Genomic DNA, 19,571 nt, shown 5'->3' on the forward strand with positions numbered 1-19,571 from the left:
AACCGGACTGCGAATAAAATAACTTTGTTCTTCTCTTGTGACTATAAAATCGTTTCCTTAGGAGTATCTATCAGTGTGTATCACATTATTTCAAATAGATTATATGTAGATCGGACGCATTTGTTCGTGCTCGGAAATTCTGACGAGGTGATACAAACGAGGTGAGCAGCTATCGGGTTCACAGTTGACTAGGTATGTAGTTTCGTATCCAATACCTCTGTGTATTGCGATACCGTGCATTCAACTAGACCGGGATGCGACATGACGAGGCTAATTATGGCCATCTTAGCAACAGTTCAAAGAGACCGCAACGCAATGCGAGACAACGCGAATTACATCGAAACACAGTAAAAGACAATGTTGACGGAAAGTACATGCTAACGCGTATTTGCGTACAAACCAGGTGCACTGTGTGTGTCAATGTTTATTCAAGTTTACCGAGAGCCTGAAATTTTAGTTCAAGGAAGGGACGGCTAAGATCGAAGAACGCGAGATCCGAGTCGTGACGCAGCCCTTTCCTACTCTGCATATTGAAATTTAATTTACGTACATGGCTGCTGCGCGGAGCCATTAGGGTGACAAGGGCAGCAGCCAACCCGATCTGAAGTCTGCGCAAGAAGTAGCTGGACAAATCAAGATGGAAGAGTTACGTGAGCCGTAAAAAGTTTGTTGCTGCGACTTGAGGATAGAGGTACGTGCAAGCCTATAGAAGTAGCGATCCATCTTGCGATATCGAACTAAGCGTGGCGGGTCGGCTTTGTGCGCTGAAAGGTCAAATGACGCTGGCTGGCTCGGAATATATTGTGAAAGATTGATGAATTATTTACGACGTTATTAGACTTGTATATACCTATTGTATAAATTGTCTGGCTCGGTGTAGATTAGCCACCTGATAAGAGCCCGCCGGCAGCGACACCGCAGCTTAGCGGGTGCGCTGCAGGATTTAAAAGGATCCCGGACCCTCCGATCGACCGGAATTTTGCTAGGAGTAAAATCATCCCTTCCATTTCTCCGGCGTTCGAGGGGACCTCTGCCTGCTGGATATAAGGCATTTGATGCTTAACATTTAACGTACCTCGAGTATATATGTATGCATATATATATATATATACACGGGCAAACGCGGAGCTTTAACTCGGGTAAAAAATTGAATCCTCTCGGGAAGCCCGTTGTAGTAGGTACTCCGGGATTGAGAGGGGGGACGGGAGTCGGGAATCGAGAACCCCATTCTCTCCTCCTGCTCGAAGAAATCGCCCTCAAGCCACGGAAGGATCTTCGGGAGAAACGATTGCATATGATTGCTCAAAGCTTTCTCCTCTTCTCTTTGGGAATCCCGGTTTCAAGAATCGAGGACATCGAGCTGGCTGGCTCGCTTTTATACCTCTGAAATTCCGCCGGCAGCGAAGAGCCTCGGGATCAACAAAACGTGGAAAACGGTACGCCTACTGATCCACGTATCCATTCCTCTATAATCCATCCAACTCGGCTGGAGGAAAAATGTATTGTTGATTGAGAGTTGATTCCAGTCTCAAGCCCAGCGCCATTGTCGAGCGAGGGGTTAGTTGATGGAATAGCGGGCAAAGACGCGGGATGAGGGCGAAAGAGAGATCGAAAAGTCCGGATCAAGTTGATGAAATGAAATGAGGAACTTGGCGGCTCTGGGGCGGCTTCTTCGACCGGCTTCGGGGGGGCGAGGGGAGAAAGACGCTTTCTCAGCTAGAACTCGGGAGAGAGAAACTGGCGGCAGTAGATAAAATTCATTCGTTTTGTCAGCCCCGCGTTACAGGGAAGCTCCGGGAGAAACCGAGGAGAGATTGAGGACATAGAAATTTTTGGCGGGAAGAGGCTCTCGAGCGCCGCGGGGGCTTTGCCAAAGTTATAAATATACATGCCTATAATCTTCAAATGGTAATTTCTAACGGAATTCCTATGCCTGCGCTCGTTCCACCGTATCTTAATAAACATTTATGGATATTTCGGGGGGGCAATTTCGGCGAAGATGCCGGTACTCTAATACCCTGGACACCCGATTAGGGTTGGACAGGGAAACACTGGCCGGTCGGAAGAGAGAACCTGGCCGCTCATACCTATATGAATAATTGATTCCGCTTTTCGGAGTGGCCGATGAATACTCAAATCGACTGTCAACAGCTATGCAGCTCACTGGCTCACCGGAATGTAATCAAAACAAACAATTGATGCACCCGTTATCCCGAATCCGTAATTCCCTGTTGTCCTTTAGCTGAATCGGAACGCTTGATGAGTCGGGTGAAGTTGCAAGCTCAAATGTTTTAGACCGATCGGAAATAAATACCGCTTCTGCACGAGTGAGAAAACGTTCAAGTGTCGGACTGCCAATGAATAAACGAGTAGGAGTTTACGTATTCGATAGGTAAGCTCACAGGACATCAATTTCTTCCAGAATATGACAATCTCAGCCACAAATCTGACTTTTATCTACAACTTGCCAAAGCGTAGGAGCTAAGTATACAGATTCCGATCGAGCCAAATCCGTGGTAGCGTAAATATAACGTCGCAACACGCAAAAATACACGACGACTACTTTTAGAGGCTAAGTTATATCTCGGCGGTTTGCGTAACGCGCCAGTCGGTAATCGTGGGGTGATTCGGGTGTTCTATAATCTGAACAGTGCACTCGATTCGTCGGCGTGTTTTGAACGTGACAGAGTATTGCGTGGGTGCAACGACGGCGCCGATACGTCGAGGGGTTGAATTTTTCTCCAAACTATTCACATACTTCGTCGTTATGGATTGGCTGTTCGGCGTCAGGCTCAATTACGGAGAGGGTTGGAGTTTCCAGCCTTTGTCAGGCTGCTTATTGTCAATCGATCAATCGAACGGCGTAGCATTCGATCATACAAACTGACAAGTGCAGAGTGAGGCGGCTAATGAACACGTCCATTCCTGATTAAACTGCCTTCTGTGTACACTCTCTGCCGGATGAATTCCGCATCGTGATACGGAAACTCGGTCTCGACCCCCGCCGTCGAGTGTCAAGTCCTCGGATAATACTTTATAGTACATGAACGAGGAGTCGTGAAGCTCATCGTGTCAGTCACGGATCATAAACAGGGTGCGAATCGTAGCTACTACTTATATAGAAATGTCAAATCAATATCTCCTCCTTCCAAATCGGTACCAACACCAGAGTGACTAATCTTGCCAAGTAGACGATTTCAGCCGTCACCACTTTATGATATCGTTTCCTATTTCTTTTGCTTTTTTTTTTCTTTCTTGACACATTTCTACATAATTTCGTCGACGTTGCACACGCTGGAACGGAATGTAATCAACTCAGTTGACTTCATTCGAAGTCGGAAAGAACTCGATCATCTTCCGCACATTATTTGCCATATGGATTGGGCACTTTAACGTTGGAAAAAGCGTCATTACAGACCAAATCATCGGAAAAACCGAAATGGGGTGTGGACGAAAATTGCGTTGAAAGCGGGCAGGGAAATACGTGTAATAAACGAATATTCTCTGTTCAAGGAATAATATTTGATTATATTTTCGATCGGCTTCCCGACTTGCCTGATACGTAAGCCGAATGGCTCTTGGTCGATTCCCGGGTGATAATTCATGCGTAAAGTAATTCAGGGAGAATTAATCGAAGCCCCAGGGAGAGTAGTATTTCACCTTACGGACAACGCGTACAATTTGTCTTCTCGGACGTAATGAAAGGAGTTTTGTAAGGTGGGTGTACGAAACGCCGCGGCCCGATCGAACGCAGCGCTGCGCGGTGCTGACAATCACCATTATATGAGGAAAACAATGGCGCCGGGAATATGTAACGATTTGTATCTGTCAGCCGTCTAAAAGCAGGCGATAATAAAAGCTAACACGGTGAATAGACGGCGGAAGGCCGCAGCGGCGAAACCGGGGACGGCGTGACGTCGCACCTGGCACCCCGACACCTAGCCACCAACGACATCCCGGTACCCGTCGACCCCCTTCGGCCCGACGTAAGCCGCTCGTGTCTGCGTTAGCCTGTGTGCGTCAACTTCCGTCGGGGCTTCCGTCGACGAGCGATTACCTGTCCTGCAGGAACGAGTATTATGGCTAATAGACCGGGAAGGCTGCGCAATCCGCGCGGCGAGGACGTCGGGATTGCTCCGAGTCTCGGTGCGCCCTGCATTCGTACTCTTTGTACTCGATTCCGAGGGGATGAAAAAGCCGGAGTGAGGCAAAGAAGAAGGAAAAATATCCACGAGATGAGAAAAAATTGCGATCGCTTCGCAGCGGGAGCTGCAGCGATGCGATCTCAAGGTCTCATTTTCCGTACCTCGGCTTATGCCGTAAAGCAATTTGGAAAATCCTTATACCTTAATCCCGATGACCGAGGTTCCGATCCTTTTGTACTTTACAAGAACGCTGGCCCGTTTCGGGCAGCGAGACTGGGATTGGTCGTTCAGTTTGACGAATCGAGGCTTCGGCCCGTGATTGTTCGACTCGGTTATCGGGCTGCGGGTTTTAACTTGATGCAAAGACCGGCTTGGCGGGGTCACAGAATGAGCGAGGCGAGATAAAGAGAGAGCCTCGAGGACATCAGAGACTGAAGGAGCACTCGGCGCTGGTGCTTCGGCAGTTTGAACCGGCACAAAGGGAGAACGAAGCTTATTGAGAAGCCCCTTGCAGAAACAGCGGAATGTCCAAGTCAATAATCAAGACGGACCAATCGTGTCGAAACGGTTCGAATTGCGTCGAATCTGAGTAGAAACGGGAAGCCTGAATTGGGCAAGAAACCCTTCGCAAGGGGATGGAGTCGACTCTGAGTATAAAGTGAGAGGCGTACGGTGTAAAAGGGGGTGGTAAATTCGCTAGGAGATAGCGAGTATCCTGCAATGTCGAATACATTCGCTAACGGTCGACCATTGCGGAATACCGACGCGCAATTGCAGGCGACGCCTCGCCGGAGGCGAATAAAAAACTGTATTAATTTTATGACGTCGTAAACGTGGCACGTAACTTGCTCTCGAGGGTTGGCGGAAAGACAGGCCGTACACCGCACAATAATGCCGGGCCATTCTCCGCAGCTAGGGCGTATATCTCCAATAGCCTCTCAACATCCCGGCTGAATATTGAGCAAGGAATAGCCGTTGGTAGGTATACCGTCTTATTTTCCGACGTCTTGTCACTCCGTCGCAATCTTTCAATGATACAAACAAGCATCGGTCTCTAGCCTGTCAAAGTGTCGGACGGACGGCGTGACCTCGTGTCGAGATAATCCGTTTGATTCATCTCATTCCGACCACGACTCGGCCCGGAACTAACGGACCTCGTGAACTCGATGTGTATGTATCGGGATTCGGGCTTTGTTTCGAGGATCGATGGCCGCGTCGAACTTACAGCCCGATGCTCGGTCGATTGGTCAATTGGTGTGCGGAAGCCGTTCTAGGCGTGGATTTAGGGAAATTTGTGAGGCAATTTCTGTCTCACCTTGCAGCCCTTGGTGGTGCAGTAAATGAGCCCGCACTGCGAACGCGAACGCGTTTTTCAACCGTGGTTTTATTACGCGATCGTTGAACCCTTGAGAATAGCAAAGGGCAATCGGGAGTTTCTTAACTCACCGGTTACGATAAAACGATCGATAAACAAACAGCGTAACAGCAACTTTAACAGAAGCCACGATTTTCTTTATAAAATGATTCATCGCCCCTTGGCTTTGGGCTGCGATGTTCGACCTATGGACTCTTGGCTGATTCATAAACAAGGAAGGTTCCATCGGTCGCACAGGGTGAGTCGTCCTTTGGTCGAATGTTTGAAACGAGTTGCCGCGTCAATGAGTAGCGTTACGTTACACTGCGGCAAATTAGTTCCTAATTACGCCTCATGCGGGCAGAGATCCCCGGATTCTCCACAATTTAGAGATCAGGAATGGGCAATGGAAGGAAGAACGCGTGACCTCTTCATACGTCGGGTGAGTGAGGCGGTAGAACGAAGGTGTGTTAAGTCGGGAGTAGATAGCTGCGGCGAAAATAGGGTTACCAGCTTTTCTTGTTCTCTGACCGCCCCGCCACTCGGTCAGCGAGGTGGAAAGGGGCGGCCGACGGCCTAGGGTAGTGATTGATGGGGGTAGGTTAGCTTTCCGGATCGCCCCGTTAGGAGATTGACCCCGTCAGGGGTTTCTATTACAGCCCTCCACGCGCTCTTGAATCTTTCGCGAATTGATCCCGACTCCACTCGCAGGAATATAGATCAATTTGTATATCGACACCCCGCCGAACTGTTGCGTTTGATAAAGGGCTCCCGGAGGAAGCGAGACCGCTCAGCTTGGATCTTTCGGAGTCAGAAAGAAGCACTGGGTCGAACCTCGAAATCAAAGTGGTGAATTTTTTGCAACGATCACAAACCGGTGCAGGATGCAAAAAACGAGAATCTCCTTGCTCTTATGAAAAGAAGAAGAAAGAGCTCACGAACAATATACTTCGAGTTGAGTTTAATTGCGCAACGGTCGCTTACGCAAGTGCTGAGACAGTATACATAAAAGACGGAGTTGAGTGTTGAGAACAGCGAGGTGGAGAGAAGCTTTCTGGTTGGGTGATATCTGAGGTCTGAGACCGAAGGGTGGAGAGGCGAGGGTTCGAGGGTTGAGGAATGGAATGAGTTTTCCGGACGATTTAGCCAGGTATTTATTTGGAGTTCCCTCCGCGTTCTGCGTCGTCTTCCAGGGTCCTCCTACGGAGTTTCTCGGGTCCTCTGTAAGCCACCGGGCGAGGTAAAATGTCTGACAAAATGTAGCGTCAGGCCATCGCTAGTACTCTTAGGAGAGACACCCTTCCAGGGTTCGGTTGGTCCGCGATTGAGGCACGTTCCTCGAGTCATTTACGAGCCGAGAGGAAGGTCGACGTCGAGCGATACAACAGCGAAGGATGCGAAGGATACGAGAAGGAGGACGAAGGAGGAGAGGAAGAGAGGCGGATTGAGGTGGAAGTCGGGAGAGAAAGACCAGCAGTAACGTCGGAGAACTGTGTGCAAATTGCTGCCAGCCAGCGACAGCTCCCACGGGACTGACGTCAAAGTTTTCGTTCAAATTTTAGGTCCTTCCTTCTGCTTTTGTCCTTCACTGAACGAGCAAAAGTAGGGGGAAAGTAAGTAAAAGACATTTGGGATGCAATGCGATGCATGTCTGTTGCAACGCTGTTTTATTCGGATTGCAAAGCCACGTTTATCAATTTGACGGGGTTATCAAACCATTTCTGAGACAATCGGTTGTGTTTCGTCGCTTTTCAACAATTTTCTTCATACGCTCCTCCAAAACGTCGACAACATGAGTGCTCTTTGCGCGTTCGCATAACGATGAAATCTTCCTTAACCCACGTCAGTCGTCACGTGTTTGCCTGAATTGGAAGAACCATAAACCCGGGAATCGGTTTGGGGAGAGGGAGGGGAGAGCAAAATTGATTCGGAGAATTATCTTTCAGCCTGAGTCTGTTTTCATTTTGATCGTCGGTACGCTTGCGCACCCGGTGCCATATTGATTTATTCCAAGATCCGTATAATATACGATCAGAGAATTTAGGGAAAGTCGAATAATACCGTGACTTAAACGATCCGGAAAAGCTTCAGGGTGAGGTAATGACGATTTCTGTGATAATATTCGCGGTGATTTTTCACCGATGTTCACATACACATGTATATGTTGTATAATATATTGTATTTGGAGAAGCGGCTAAAATTTATTGAATGAATTTGTCAGCGGTTTAACGAAATATGAAGCGAATCCGTTGACGTGGGATTGTCGAGCATGTGTCTTCACAAATGGATAAAATGAAACGCGTTTGAAGGTAAATATCATACATATAACTATCCCGTTCGTTTCCGTAAGCTCGAATACACATCGACGATGCGGCGCTGCGACTCGGACGAGCTTTCGCCAAAGTTTTTAATCAAACATTCACCCCGCTCTTTTTAGTCGAATCAGCCTTTTCGAGGCCCATTGGTACGCCTGCTCGGCTTTCGGTGGTGGTAGCGAAAATTAAAGGATACCGTTGTACGCTAGCGTAGCTGATGGGCGATTAATTCCGCCGGTCTGTTAACGGCTTCGTGTCGATGAGCGAATTGTCTTAAGGAAGGCAAATTCGCAGGTAGACGGGATTCGGCGGCAGCTCTTATATTTACATTTTACGAGACGGGGGAGCGAGCTGAGCTCGTGTACAACTACTGAAACATCTTCCGGGCGACGCGACGCCATCAGGCCTGTTTCACATTGCTCAAGTTAATGCCTCGGCGGAAATTAAAGTCAAACGTCGACACCCCGCCTGTCGCGTCACCTTTGCTCGGAGACGCCAGCTCGAAGATATCGCGCCTCAGAAAAATACATCCATTAGCGAGTCGATCTACTTCCGACGTGTCTTCGCATAGCATGAAACGTGAGAGGCATCGGTTCCGCCGCATGTCGACACTTTAAGGCTGAGTGCTCGTCTAGAATTTCGCTGTAGCTCATACTTTCTTCTCATCCGGTGCTTCCTCGCTTTTACTCCTAGTACTGAAATCGATAGCTTAGCTCAGAGCCACGAATTGGCAAAACAGTCATTCGCCGATCTCGAGTGGGATGATATTTCTCGCAAGCTCCGCTCGTTCCAGATGGTAACTGCCGTGTGAAAAAGTTAAAGTGGATTTATCTAGAAACAGAGCTGAGAGAGTGAAGATTTACTCGGACTGATGGCTTCACGAGTGATTTTCATCGAATAGTGGGAAGTGAAGTTGGCACATTTCAGTTACCAGTCTTTGTGTCACGTTACGCTAATATCAGCGTTGATTTTAATTTATTAGTCAGGTCGATTGTAATTTATTAAAAGAAAGAGAACCGAGAGAAAGAAAGCAGTAAATAAATCTGCCAGCACCACTAATAATTTTCTAACCAGCCGCTAAACGATTTCCGATTCCTTATCTTGAAATTGAATTTCTTTTCTCGTTTAATCACAGTCAGTTCGCTATAGATTTGTGGATTGCAAGTTTTACTCTTACTTTGAAATTTATACAGTGACTGTATAATTCTTCTGTTTTTTAAACATTGTAAGGCCAGGGCGTTTGAACCTAATTAGCTTCCGCAGCAAGGTTGTGACATTTTCAGAATTATGACGACATATTTGCCAATCAAATTTAGTTACATCAATTAATTAACTAATCTTATTAAGTCAACTAAAATTGCGGCAGGCACCTGAAATTTAGTTCTACGAATACCACAAGCTGACCGCAAAAATGTATCTAAATTTTATACTACCTTTTTTTCTCCCTTTGTATATTGTGAAGCATTAATTAAATAAGTTGAAAATTGAAGGACCCTTTGCAATTTCAGCTGCCGGTAAAAGTGGCGATACATACTGCCGACAATTTCTGAGTATGCAAGTTCAATCTGATTTTCATAAGACACAAAAATCAGGGCAGCAGCGCACAGCAGAAGCTGCTCAATGAAGAATTCCCAGAATTTGATTCTGAAGGAAGATGCAATGTTTTATTCCCGAATTGAACGGGTTAAAACAGCGTGAGATTGGGATACACAAGGCGCAGTACGTATACATATATACGTACATAGCTGTGAGGTTGATTGCTTTGCGGACTATTGAATGCCAACCTACCCACGCAAATATTGTGATTGAGTTCAAGTTTACATTTGCAATTTAATTGGGTTGTTATTATACTCTGGGTACCGCTATCGGCCTTGGAGCGTCCGCCGAAAACGCGTCGGCTTTCGATGTGATCTTGAGCGGAAATATCGCATTGAGGTGTTCGTATGTATATTTGCTCTTGCCTCTGCCAGAGGAAACCGGACACAATTCCGCCTTGGACATGGACAAAGTGCTTTCCGGAAATTCAGGGCCATCGGCTTATATTATACAAGCAATAACCATACATATAGGTATAATACTAGCGAATTGAAGCTGAAATGACTTTCCAAAGCTTTGTCGTAAACTTTAGAATACAATTGCGAAAATGGTTTTGGATGACGTAACTTTAAAAAATGTTACTCGTAGCTGCGAGACCAGACGTATTAAATGTGTTTCTATCTCGTTCTGACAAATCGCCGATTGTATATGTATGCTTACACGTGTATATATGATGTCAGTCTTGCGTAACGCTTCGCGTGCAATGAGAATATTTGGTATTTTTCTCCAGGTTTTTATCCGTGCGTTTCAGCCATCCCAAGCAGCGAGGATCAACGATTTAAGTAACGAAGCGAGCCAGGAAAGCGGTAGGCACTCGCGAAATGAGCGAGCACGAATGAAAAACGAAGTGAGTTAAAAAGAAGGGCAAGGGGACAGCGACGAGTCGGAGACAAAATAAAACAGAGAGAAAAAGAATTAAGAAGAAAAAAGAGAGCGCAAACCAACGAAGAAGAGAATAATGAATAAAAAAACGTAGAAAAACTATTGGTGCGAAAAGCCGGCTAGAAATGAAAAAGGCAAAACGGTTCTTCGGGTATTTTACTCTAGAACTTTATTGTAGCCCGATATCCCGTTCCTCGTAATATGTATGCCTTCCTCCCCGTCCCATTTTCCCTTTCCTTTTTTATCTACCGCCATTTTCATTAAGGCGTACGATGTCTTCCGCGCAGCTGGCCGCATTGATATTGATGGGTTCATCTCCTCGGTCCCACGCGTTCAACCGAGACGTTCGTGAAAGTCTCGTCCTCCTCCTTAACTTTGCCTCCGAGGGCTGAGGAGGAGGCTCTGCAGGCCGCAGTCAGGCGATTCCGGAACCGGAAGGAACCGGGGAATTGATATAAACGACGTTTTCACCCGCGGAACGCACTTTCGTGCAGCAGAAACTTATTCCCACAAAATTAAAACCATATATCGGCACGCACTGCTCTCCAGGCCATTTTTACTCCAAACTGCTGGCCGGCCGAACTGCCAGTAGTAACGGTGCGAGTTTGGTCAGACCTTCGTGCCGCTTCGAATGAAACTGCATTACTTTAGGGACTCGAAGGAAGAAAAGAAGACCAGTGGATGTTAAATTCCGTTGAAGCACCGGTTAATGAAAGTATCAATGATGAATGGTGGGAACTCTTCAAATGAAGAGATCGACCAAGCAACATTCGATGAGATCAACTTTATTGGAAATTGAGAATTTGAATAATTTATTCGATACGGAATGAATAACGACAGGAATAATTCAGGATCCTTATCGCTCGCATTAGTATCACATTGAAAATTTATCGTCAGATACTTTGTAGTAGGTGCTTCATTTACTCATATCCTGTGATCAGATGTACATCGAGCACGATTCGATCATGCCTCAAGGACGCGCCCATTCGTGAGAGGAGGTATTAGAGCTTAGAACGGTCGATTCTTCATTAAACCGATGGTGGAAGTTGCGTTTTTGATTACTTTTGGCGTAATTAATAAGTGTAATAACGAAGCCGGCCTTACATAATGTTCTATTCGCAAAATCATTTCCTGAATGCTAACGCGCAGTGCTTCATCATCCGGCCTGTTCTTGATTACCTTTTCATTTGCTGAAAGCCAAGTCAAATTAAGTCGTTATATTTCTACTCGCAACATGTATACACACACAAATACACAGTACATATATACATACCTATTTACAACCTCTGACTTTACCGCTACACTACAGAAAATCAATCATGCCCCCCGTAAGGTGTGTACCGTTTCCGGTCACCGGCTAACTGATAAATTCACGCATTAGCTGATACTAACTATATATCCCCGCGTATACTTTGCCTGATTAACGGTCACCCACATTCTCTTTCATTTCCCCGTTCCAGGACACGTGGATATTCAAACATTGGCGTGAATCCTGACGTTGTAATTGATTATCGCTTGGGCGTGTGCAACCCGGAATGTTTATCCTACATTTTCGTCGAATACGTTCCTAATTTTCTTCGCTTAAAACGTCAGAACGATATAAGAGAAAGAGGGTGCTAGGAAATTTCAATCGAGACTTTAATTTGTCGCACGGATCTGAGGGCGAAATCCGCCTCAATTTTTAGGCGCTCAGCATTCATTTCTGCGGGATGAGAATTAGCAAGAAATTTAAGGAGAATGATGAGAGACGAGGAGAGGTGGAGGGGCGGGGGGGGGGGGGGGGGGGGGGAGAGGCAGATACAGCGAGAATAATTATCACTCTGTTCGTATTAGCGCAGCGGCCCCTCGACGAGGCGATAACGCAAACCCCTGTTAAAATAGGCTTGGCATAAATTAGACCTTGAGCGAATTCGCAGACACAGCATTCGCGTTTACTCAGGTCGTCGGTTCCCAATCATATTTCAGAATTATAGCTATCAAAATTTTCGCCCTCACGGGAGCAGCCGCGAGCCGCAGAATTGACGCTCTAATTGCTTATAACCCTTTCCAATGATTAATTTACAGTCTCCTCACTGTGCGGCCTGTGTAACACGGGGTCACTTTGAACAATAGAACCCTCCGCACGTATTTCATTGTCCTGATTCTGAACCCATTTTTGGCAATAAACATTTCCGAGAGCGAAAATTGGGGAAACTTGGATATACACGCGGTTGTATAAATGAATGAAAATAATTTTATGTTTTTTTTTTGTGTTACTTGTTCCAACACAATGTGAGAAATTGAGGAAATACGAATAAGCGAAATCGAGTCTCATTATATACCTTACAAACGTGAAGAACTCTTTTCAAACACATGTACGGCCATTATTGTCCTTCAATATTTAAGAAAAATGTGAACTTTCGACATAGTACATTCAATTTGTGATCATTTAGTTCGTTCGTCGGAGTTTCGCTAGACAGGATATAACGCTTGGCTCACAATGAAAAGGTTACGACGCATAGTTATTAATTCTGAAGCTTAGCCGTTCATTTCTCGCTACGGAATTACGTAATATTACGTAATTTTAATCCCGGCTCGAGCATTGCGAGCCAGGCAGGGTGAAAAAGAGCTATCGCAAAAAAATTTTCATCCGTATCAACAGTATCAAAGGTTCGCTCAGCTATGGAAAATGCAGATTGCGTGAGGCTCCGTTTTTGTAGACACTGGAATGCCTGGATGACCTGCATCAGCGCATTTCTCTCTTTGAATAGTGCGAACGACCACATTTCAGAGTCCGAAATGAAAATTTTCGACTTCTCTGCCATTGTTTTTTTCACAAAAACATCAAACACTTCTGAATTTTCTATATTATAAATATCTATTCATAAGATTCTATTTCAATATTAATCAGAAAGGATCGAAAAATATCCTCGCCTGCATCAATTGAGATAACCAAAACTTTGTTCGTTGATTATCTGAACGGCTTCGAAAGATGTAAAAAAACATTTGAACAAAGGTCAGTAAAAGATGAATTAAAAGTAATTCATAGTAAATTGATCAACGCGTTTCTCTGGAACCGTAAGAGTCAGGTAACAAAATTTTGTCGCAGCATCTTCTGTAGCTGATGAACGGTGGTCGGTTCACACGATTCCAGGGATATTTCAATGACCCGAATATTCCATGTAAACACTGCAGGATAAATGATCGACAGACTTTACAAAATTTGATGTTCCCAATATCGGGGGTCAGACATTTTGACCCTCGGTCCCTGAAACCCATTTTACGCACTTTCGAGCTACTCGGTTCGCCTTCCGAATATCGCGTGGTTCCCACGAGAGCCGTAGCACCCCGGGGCAAAGAAGCACTTTGTAAGCCGGACGATCTCTGTTCCAGCACAAGCGTGCTTCGGGACTGCGTGGAAAACTGGGCCGAATCACCGGTTGATTTTTTTTACCTCAAGTAACTCGGTTCACCGACTCGAGTGATCGAAACAGAACCGAGGAATCCGGACTTGCAGAGAGGATCAGGGGCGTGAAGGTGATGAAAAATTTAGAGGCTGCGAGAATTTGTCGTTCGAAGGAAACGAGACGCTGGTGCAACATTCTAATCGCATTCTCTGATTGAAAACTGGAATAAATGAAAAAGAAGACAGGCTCGTCTTTTTGTGACCCACAATCCAGTGTTAACAACAATCCCAACAGCAGCTCTTCTCTCTCGTATTCAAATTTTTTGCTCCTGTTTTTACGGTCACCGCCTGAGGCCAGAGGCCAGAGCGACATCCCATAGTACTTACAGATCTTTCTCGGTGTCGGTTCAGCAGGTGTATAATTTAAAGTTTCTGCTCCCTGCAGGGCGCTGCGAGCAGCTGCGAGTTGGCTGCGGGTCAATAAGAGGGGCCAATCGGTGGAAACTGTCGTACTGAATCAAAGACCAATGTCTCAACTGCAGTCCGGCAAAATCCCCGTGCCTCGATTGCTCAGCTGGCCAAATTCTCGTCCTTGCGAACAATCCGTTCAGCAGTCGAATCCGGGAATCGGATGTTATTCGTCAGATCTGAGAATATCTTTGAGCCGGATTCACTCGGTGGTATATACAATAAATAATTTCGAAATCTTATCCTTTTTTGAGCCTGGGTCGCTCGGTTTCCATGCCACGTGCTGCGGCTGAACAGCGTGCTTTCATTTTACTGAAACACGGTTGCGTCGGCATATCGCAAGCTCGGATGCTGGTCAATACCCCCCGATGATCAAAACTCGGTCTGGCCTTTGTATCGAAATGAAAATTCCAACTGATCAGAATTTACGAATGGAATTTCCAATTCGAATGCGAGAAAAATTCTGATCGGCGTAGTTTGCGAATGTTTAATTTTCTGCGGATCGTTGCAGGTACCGTCGGTGAATATATTTAAATTTATACCCACCCTCAATCAAAGATTTATCTACCATAAAGTGAATGTTGAAACTTTTCAATAATTAAATGTCAATGAAAATTCTGTAAAGCCAACTTTTATTTCGGCTAAAGCTGATACAAAAATCGACAAAAATTCGCCTAAAATATACTTACACAATTACTTCAACGTTTTTTACGAAATGTCGAAAGGAAAATGTCCACTGGATTTAGTATCGATGCTCGTATCGTTTCAAATTCTGATGTGACCGTTTCTACTTAATGAACCAGTTGGAATTTCGATCGTTGAAAATCTGAACCCTCACCAGTATCGATTCATCAGGGATAACGGAGTGTCGGTGGCTTGACAGACCGTTCCGTGACCTTCCAGTTCACCGGACCGCGAGTCTTCTCCCGAGGAATCGGTGGGGATAAACCAGCCGAGTAGTAAGAGACCCCGAGCGAGATATCCTCCTTTCCGCCGCTCGACCCCCATGAATATTAATCTTCAATTAAAATCCGAGGTCTTCTCTGCCCCCGTTCCTGCATCCCTTGATTCCCATCGCCGCGGCGATATCTAAGGGACTGTGTTCTAATCGAAGGGTTGATCTGCCAAGCCGACCATCATTCACCGTAATGACTTATCAAATTCCAATTTGTCCTAATGTCAGTATAACGAAGTTACGGGAGCCGCGCGTTGTTATCAGGGGATTATCACTAGCCGATCGGACGATTTCTCTGAAACGAATTACGCACCGCTCTTACAATATTCCGTGATACGTATATATGTATGTATGTCATATTTTCAGACATTTACAGTTTTCAGAAACGTTGCGAATTTCAAGGATTGGCGCGTAAAAATCCACATCCGTCGAAATTTCAGAAGATTTGGGCGAGGGGAGTGGAAGAAAGAAAAAAAAAAAAAAAAAAAAAAAACAACACAAAATAGAAGCGAAAAAGAAGGAAAATTATTCAGCCAAGCGTCAGTTTACGATCGGATTTTCCGGGACCACTTTTATAACTCGGGCTTTATTGAATTCATAAAGTGATATCGATTTCTCCTTTGGGCAAAATGGTTTCTCAACTTTGCCGGGTTATTCGGAATTCAGTTATAACTCGGGCTTTACGCCCGTCTTCCGTAGCCTCATCGTCGTCGTTGTCGTCGTCTTCGTCGTCGTCGTACCGAGAGGACCAAGGGAACAAGGAATCCTGAGCCGAAGGCGGCAGCCTTCGCCGTTATCCTCTTCCCCCGATCTCCTGCCTCGCAAAAGAGCACAGCAACGATGAAAAAAGCGGATCCCCTTACAAACGAGGAACTCCGCGTTGCTGCGGGAGCTAAAGGCGATTAATATCGTAAGCGGTTTAGAGTTGCGAGCGATCCTCGCGAGGACACTCGAAACTAGTTTCCTCGCGAAAATCTCTACCCGCGTTCTCATCGCTCTCACGGCTGCATCGTGATTGCATTTTAAACACACACACACACGCATACTTGCAAATATTTAGCGAGCTGACACCGAATATGTCATTTTCATTTTCCAGGAGGGCTATCCTGACGAATCCTGACCTCCTTCCGGGCACACCCTGGTCTCAACTCCTCGAGGATGACTTCTGGGGTACTCCGTTGAAGGAAAGAGGGTCTCACGGTAGCTACCGACCCTTTTGCGTCGCCACCTTTCGCCTAAATTACTTGGCCGGCGGTCTGGATCCCTGGGGTTATCACCTGGTCAACGTCGCACTTCACGCCGCATGCGCTGGTCTCGTTGTCAGGGCTGCCAGAAAGGTGAGCAAGGTTTCAACACGATTGCCATAACCGAAAACAGATTTTTGATTTTCGTTAAGCGCAAGGTTGTTCTTCACAAACTCGCGGAAAGCTGCGCGATCAAAACTGAACTCGATCAAAAAGTGGCCTATCATTAAAGATGGGAGTTTCTTTTGTTTGGAATTTACTTACCGTTTTTATTTGATAGAAGAAATTGACACGGATACGACAAGTATCGCACGGTTTTCGTTCGGTTTTCATGTTGACTGTAATCGAAACACACGTGAAGTTGTCGGAGTAATGCCGTATACTGATATTTGCTTTTTTGATGACATGGGGATATTTTCGAACGGTTTTCAATATCGTTCCGCGATCACTGATGATATACATATAGATATGATGTATAGATTCCGAGAACGACGGTTTTATGGAAATGTCACTGAATGGGGACAGTTCAGGTATTTTATCGCTGATGCCATCTGAAACATAAGAAAGGAGAATGTAGAGAGGATAAATGCGGGTGCAGGAGATGCGGCGATGAAAATAGTATGACCCTGAATTAGTCTCGAACCATCGATTGAACGTCGTATAAAACTTATCTTCGTATTAACATTTTCAAACCTTTATTAACGACCATTACGAAAATTTGGCCCGAGTGATTTTTCAACTTTTATTTACGATTTTCATTTTCTCTTAAATTAAAATCATGCATTTGAAGTGTCGGTCTGGCGAACGATTTAGCAAAATCTGTATCAATGTGAACCTGCTATATACGTCTAGAATAAAAAAGATCACTGAATATCAAATTGAGTTGGGAATGTCGAGTTGTTCATAAAATTGCGAAAATGAAAAAATGTAAATCTGTTCAGTTTGAAATAGAACGAATCCGATTTATAACAAGTGGCATGAATGAAGTCTACCGTGAAATGTGATTTACCATTTCCCCGAGAATACCAACCCATCAGCTCACTTGTAACGGTAATTGCATTAAAATCACGCATCATTGAAACGATAACAATGAACAGTTATGGATCAGTTCGTACATTCAGAGCTCTACGCTGTAACCAATGCACTGACCGCACTAATTGTAACCAGCTCACCATGTAACCATTCGATTAACGAGTGAACGCGATTACACGGTAGAGAGGTAATTACGTCACGAAAATTACAGTTACGATTTCAGTTTTGACCCGATAATTTCAACGATCAATATTGAAATTTACGTAATTGAGCACCTCCGACCGAGTTGTCGCCCACAGTTTGCACAGTAAGATCTTTTTGTAACGCATAACGTCAGGTACGTTGATCTCGAGCGATTCATGATAAGCACATGAAAATCAATATCTAAACGTGTAAAAAAAAATAATATCGAAATTTTTTTATCCTCCTTCTCCAGGTTCTTCCTGGGCAAAGTTTAGCGCACGCGATGGCCGGCCTTCTTTTCGCGGTGCATCCGGTTCACAGCGAAGCCGTGGCTGGAATAGTTGGCCGCGCCGATCTCCTGGCTTGTCTTTTTACCCTGGTGGCCTTCCTCGCCTACGCGGCGCATCGCGACGACGCCCGGAAGCCGGCGCCCCTTTTCCTGACTCTGATCGCCTCCGCCTTGGCGACCCTTGCCAAAGAGACCGGTATCGCCTCCCTGGCTCTCTGTCTGCTCTGGGAATTTTGTCGAGGCGAGCCACGGCGAAAGGTGAGAAATTCGCCGAGTCCGCTCCTTTTTTTTTTTTTGTCAAACGAACCAGTAGTCGTGGAAGCTGACCGTTGTGGGATGCTGATGTACATAGATTTTTTTGTTCTCGGGTACCGTAAGTCCTTAGGATTTCGTAAAACTGATCGTTTATGTTCGCTGTTTGAACGTTGAAAACCACAATAGTACGTGTATAAGCTCATTCGTTCGTTAAACCTCACAAACAGCACTCTTCTCTTTATGAAACATCGTATTTTCGCTCTGACGAATGTTCCTGTAGTCTTGAACAGTCAGCGAATTACAAGGAAAAAAGATTTGAAGCTACGAGCTTATCCATTTACACCCGCTCACGAGCTTCGCTCAGTTGGATAATGGGCTCCGAATTCCACCCGGGAAGTTGAAACAAATCGGAGCTTTCCCGTGTAATTAAAATTGGCCTGATCCGCACCCTGCGTTTCAGCAATAGGTATAACGAAGTAAATACCGGCTGATTATTTTCCTACATTACGGCAATTTCTCTCACGCGGGAAGTAAATTGAGCGGATTGCCGCCTTCGAGCAAGAATGTATATATATGTAGGTGCATACCTACCTAGGCTATTTAGCAGTGGGTATAATAATACACGTGCAGCTGCAGCGCACCACTTCAACCTGATACGCCAATTACGATGGAAGTTTTGCGGTGCGAAGTATCATGCCGACAATACATTATACCGGTGTATTCGTAAGTTATAACGGAAGTTGGATACTAGCTGCCATGCCGGGAGTGTAATTATAGCTCTCCATTGTCTAAAGTCGCTAATTGTTAAGTCATTATTTGCCAAGGATATTCGCTCGATTTAAACTTAGAGATTTGTCCTATCTCTCCTCTCCACCTGAACCCGTTAGGAGGACTGTGTTCTCAGCGTTAATTATCCACCTCCTTCGAAGATATGATTGTCTTGTAATTAAGGCGAGGGGTGCGAGGATGATGCGTAGGTACAAGAGTCGGATTTCCCGGGAATTCGATCGCGAATTTCTCGCTAATTCCGTGGGAAACAAACGACTCGGTCGCTTTCGCCTCGCCAGCGGGAAAAGCTAGTCGATAGATAGTTTCAATTTCAATAATACGAACGAGGCGGGAATCGCTTCGGCTTCCCCAACGCAATGCGGCTCCGCGAGCTGTCCTGGACAGGAAACTGATGCACGGCCACCTCCCGGGTCGTCCCCGTTACACTAGGTGCACCAGACGCGTGGCGTGATGCATGTTGCACCCCCGGCGAGGGCTGGAGGCGTGCCAAGGGTAGTTCGCATCGCCTCGCACCTCGTCCTTCCACCACCCTTTTCTCTCTTTTCATTCCCAAAGTTCGCATTTCCCTGATTTCGTTCAGTTAAAGCAGGATGCACGTGCGGCTATCCTACGTATGCAAATCCTCTTCGAGGATAAGGAATTTTGACATCACGTAGCGCATCGTTCGTTCCGCCAATTG

At 45.6% G+C, this 19,571-nt stretch overlaps 1 protein-coding gene across 1 annotated transcript in view; it reads left to right on the top strand.

Moving 5' to 3' along the window:
- The window catches only part of LOC124300184 (protein O-mannosyl-transferase TMTC2), a 168,218-nt gene that overhangs the window by 66,416 nt on the left and 82,231 nt on the right, over nt 1-19,571 (top strand). The window contains exons 2-3 of the mRNA XM_046753954.1: nt 16,197-16,437; nt 17,813-18,106. Coding sequence (XP_046609910.1) covers nt 16,197-16,437; nt 17,813-18,106 — 535 coding nt within the window. The remainder of the gene's footprint in view (nt 1-16,196; nt 16,438-17,812; nt 18,107-19,571) is intronic.

The sequence above is a fragment of the Neodiprion virginianus genome, chromosome 3, assembly GCF_021901495.1.
Source record: "Neodiprion virginianus isolate iyNeoVirg1 chromosome 3, iyNeoVirg1.1, whole genome shotgun sequence".
NCBI lineage: Eukaryota > Metazoa > Arthropoda > Insecta > Hymenoptera > Diprionidae > Neodiprion > Neodiprion virginianus.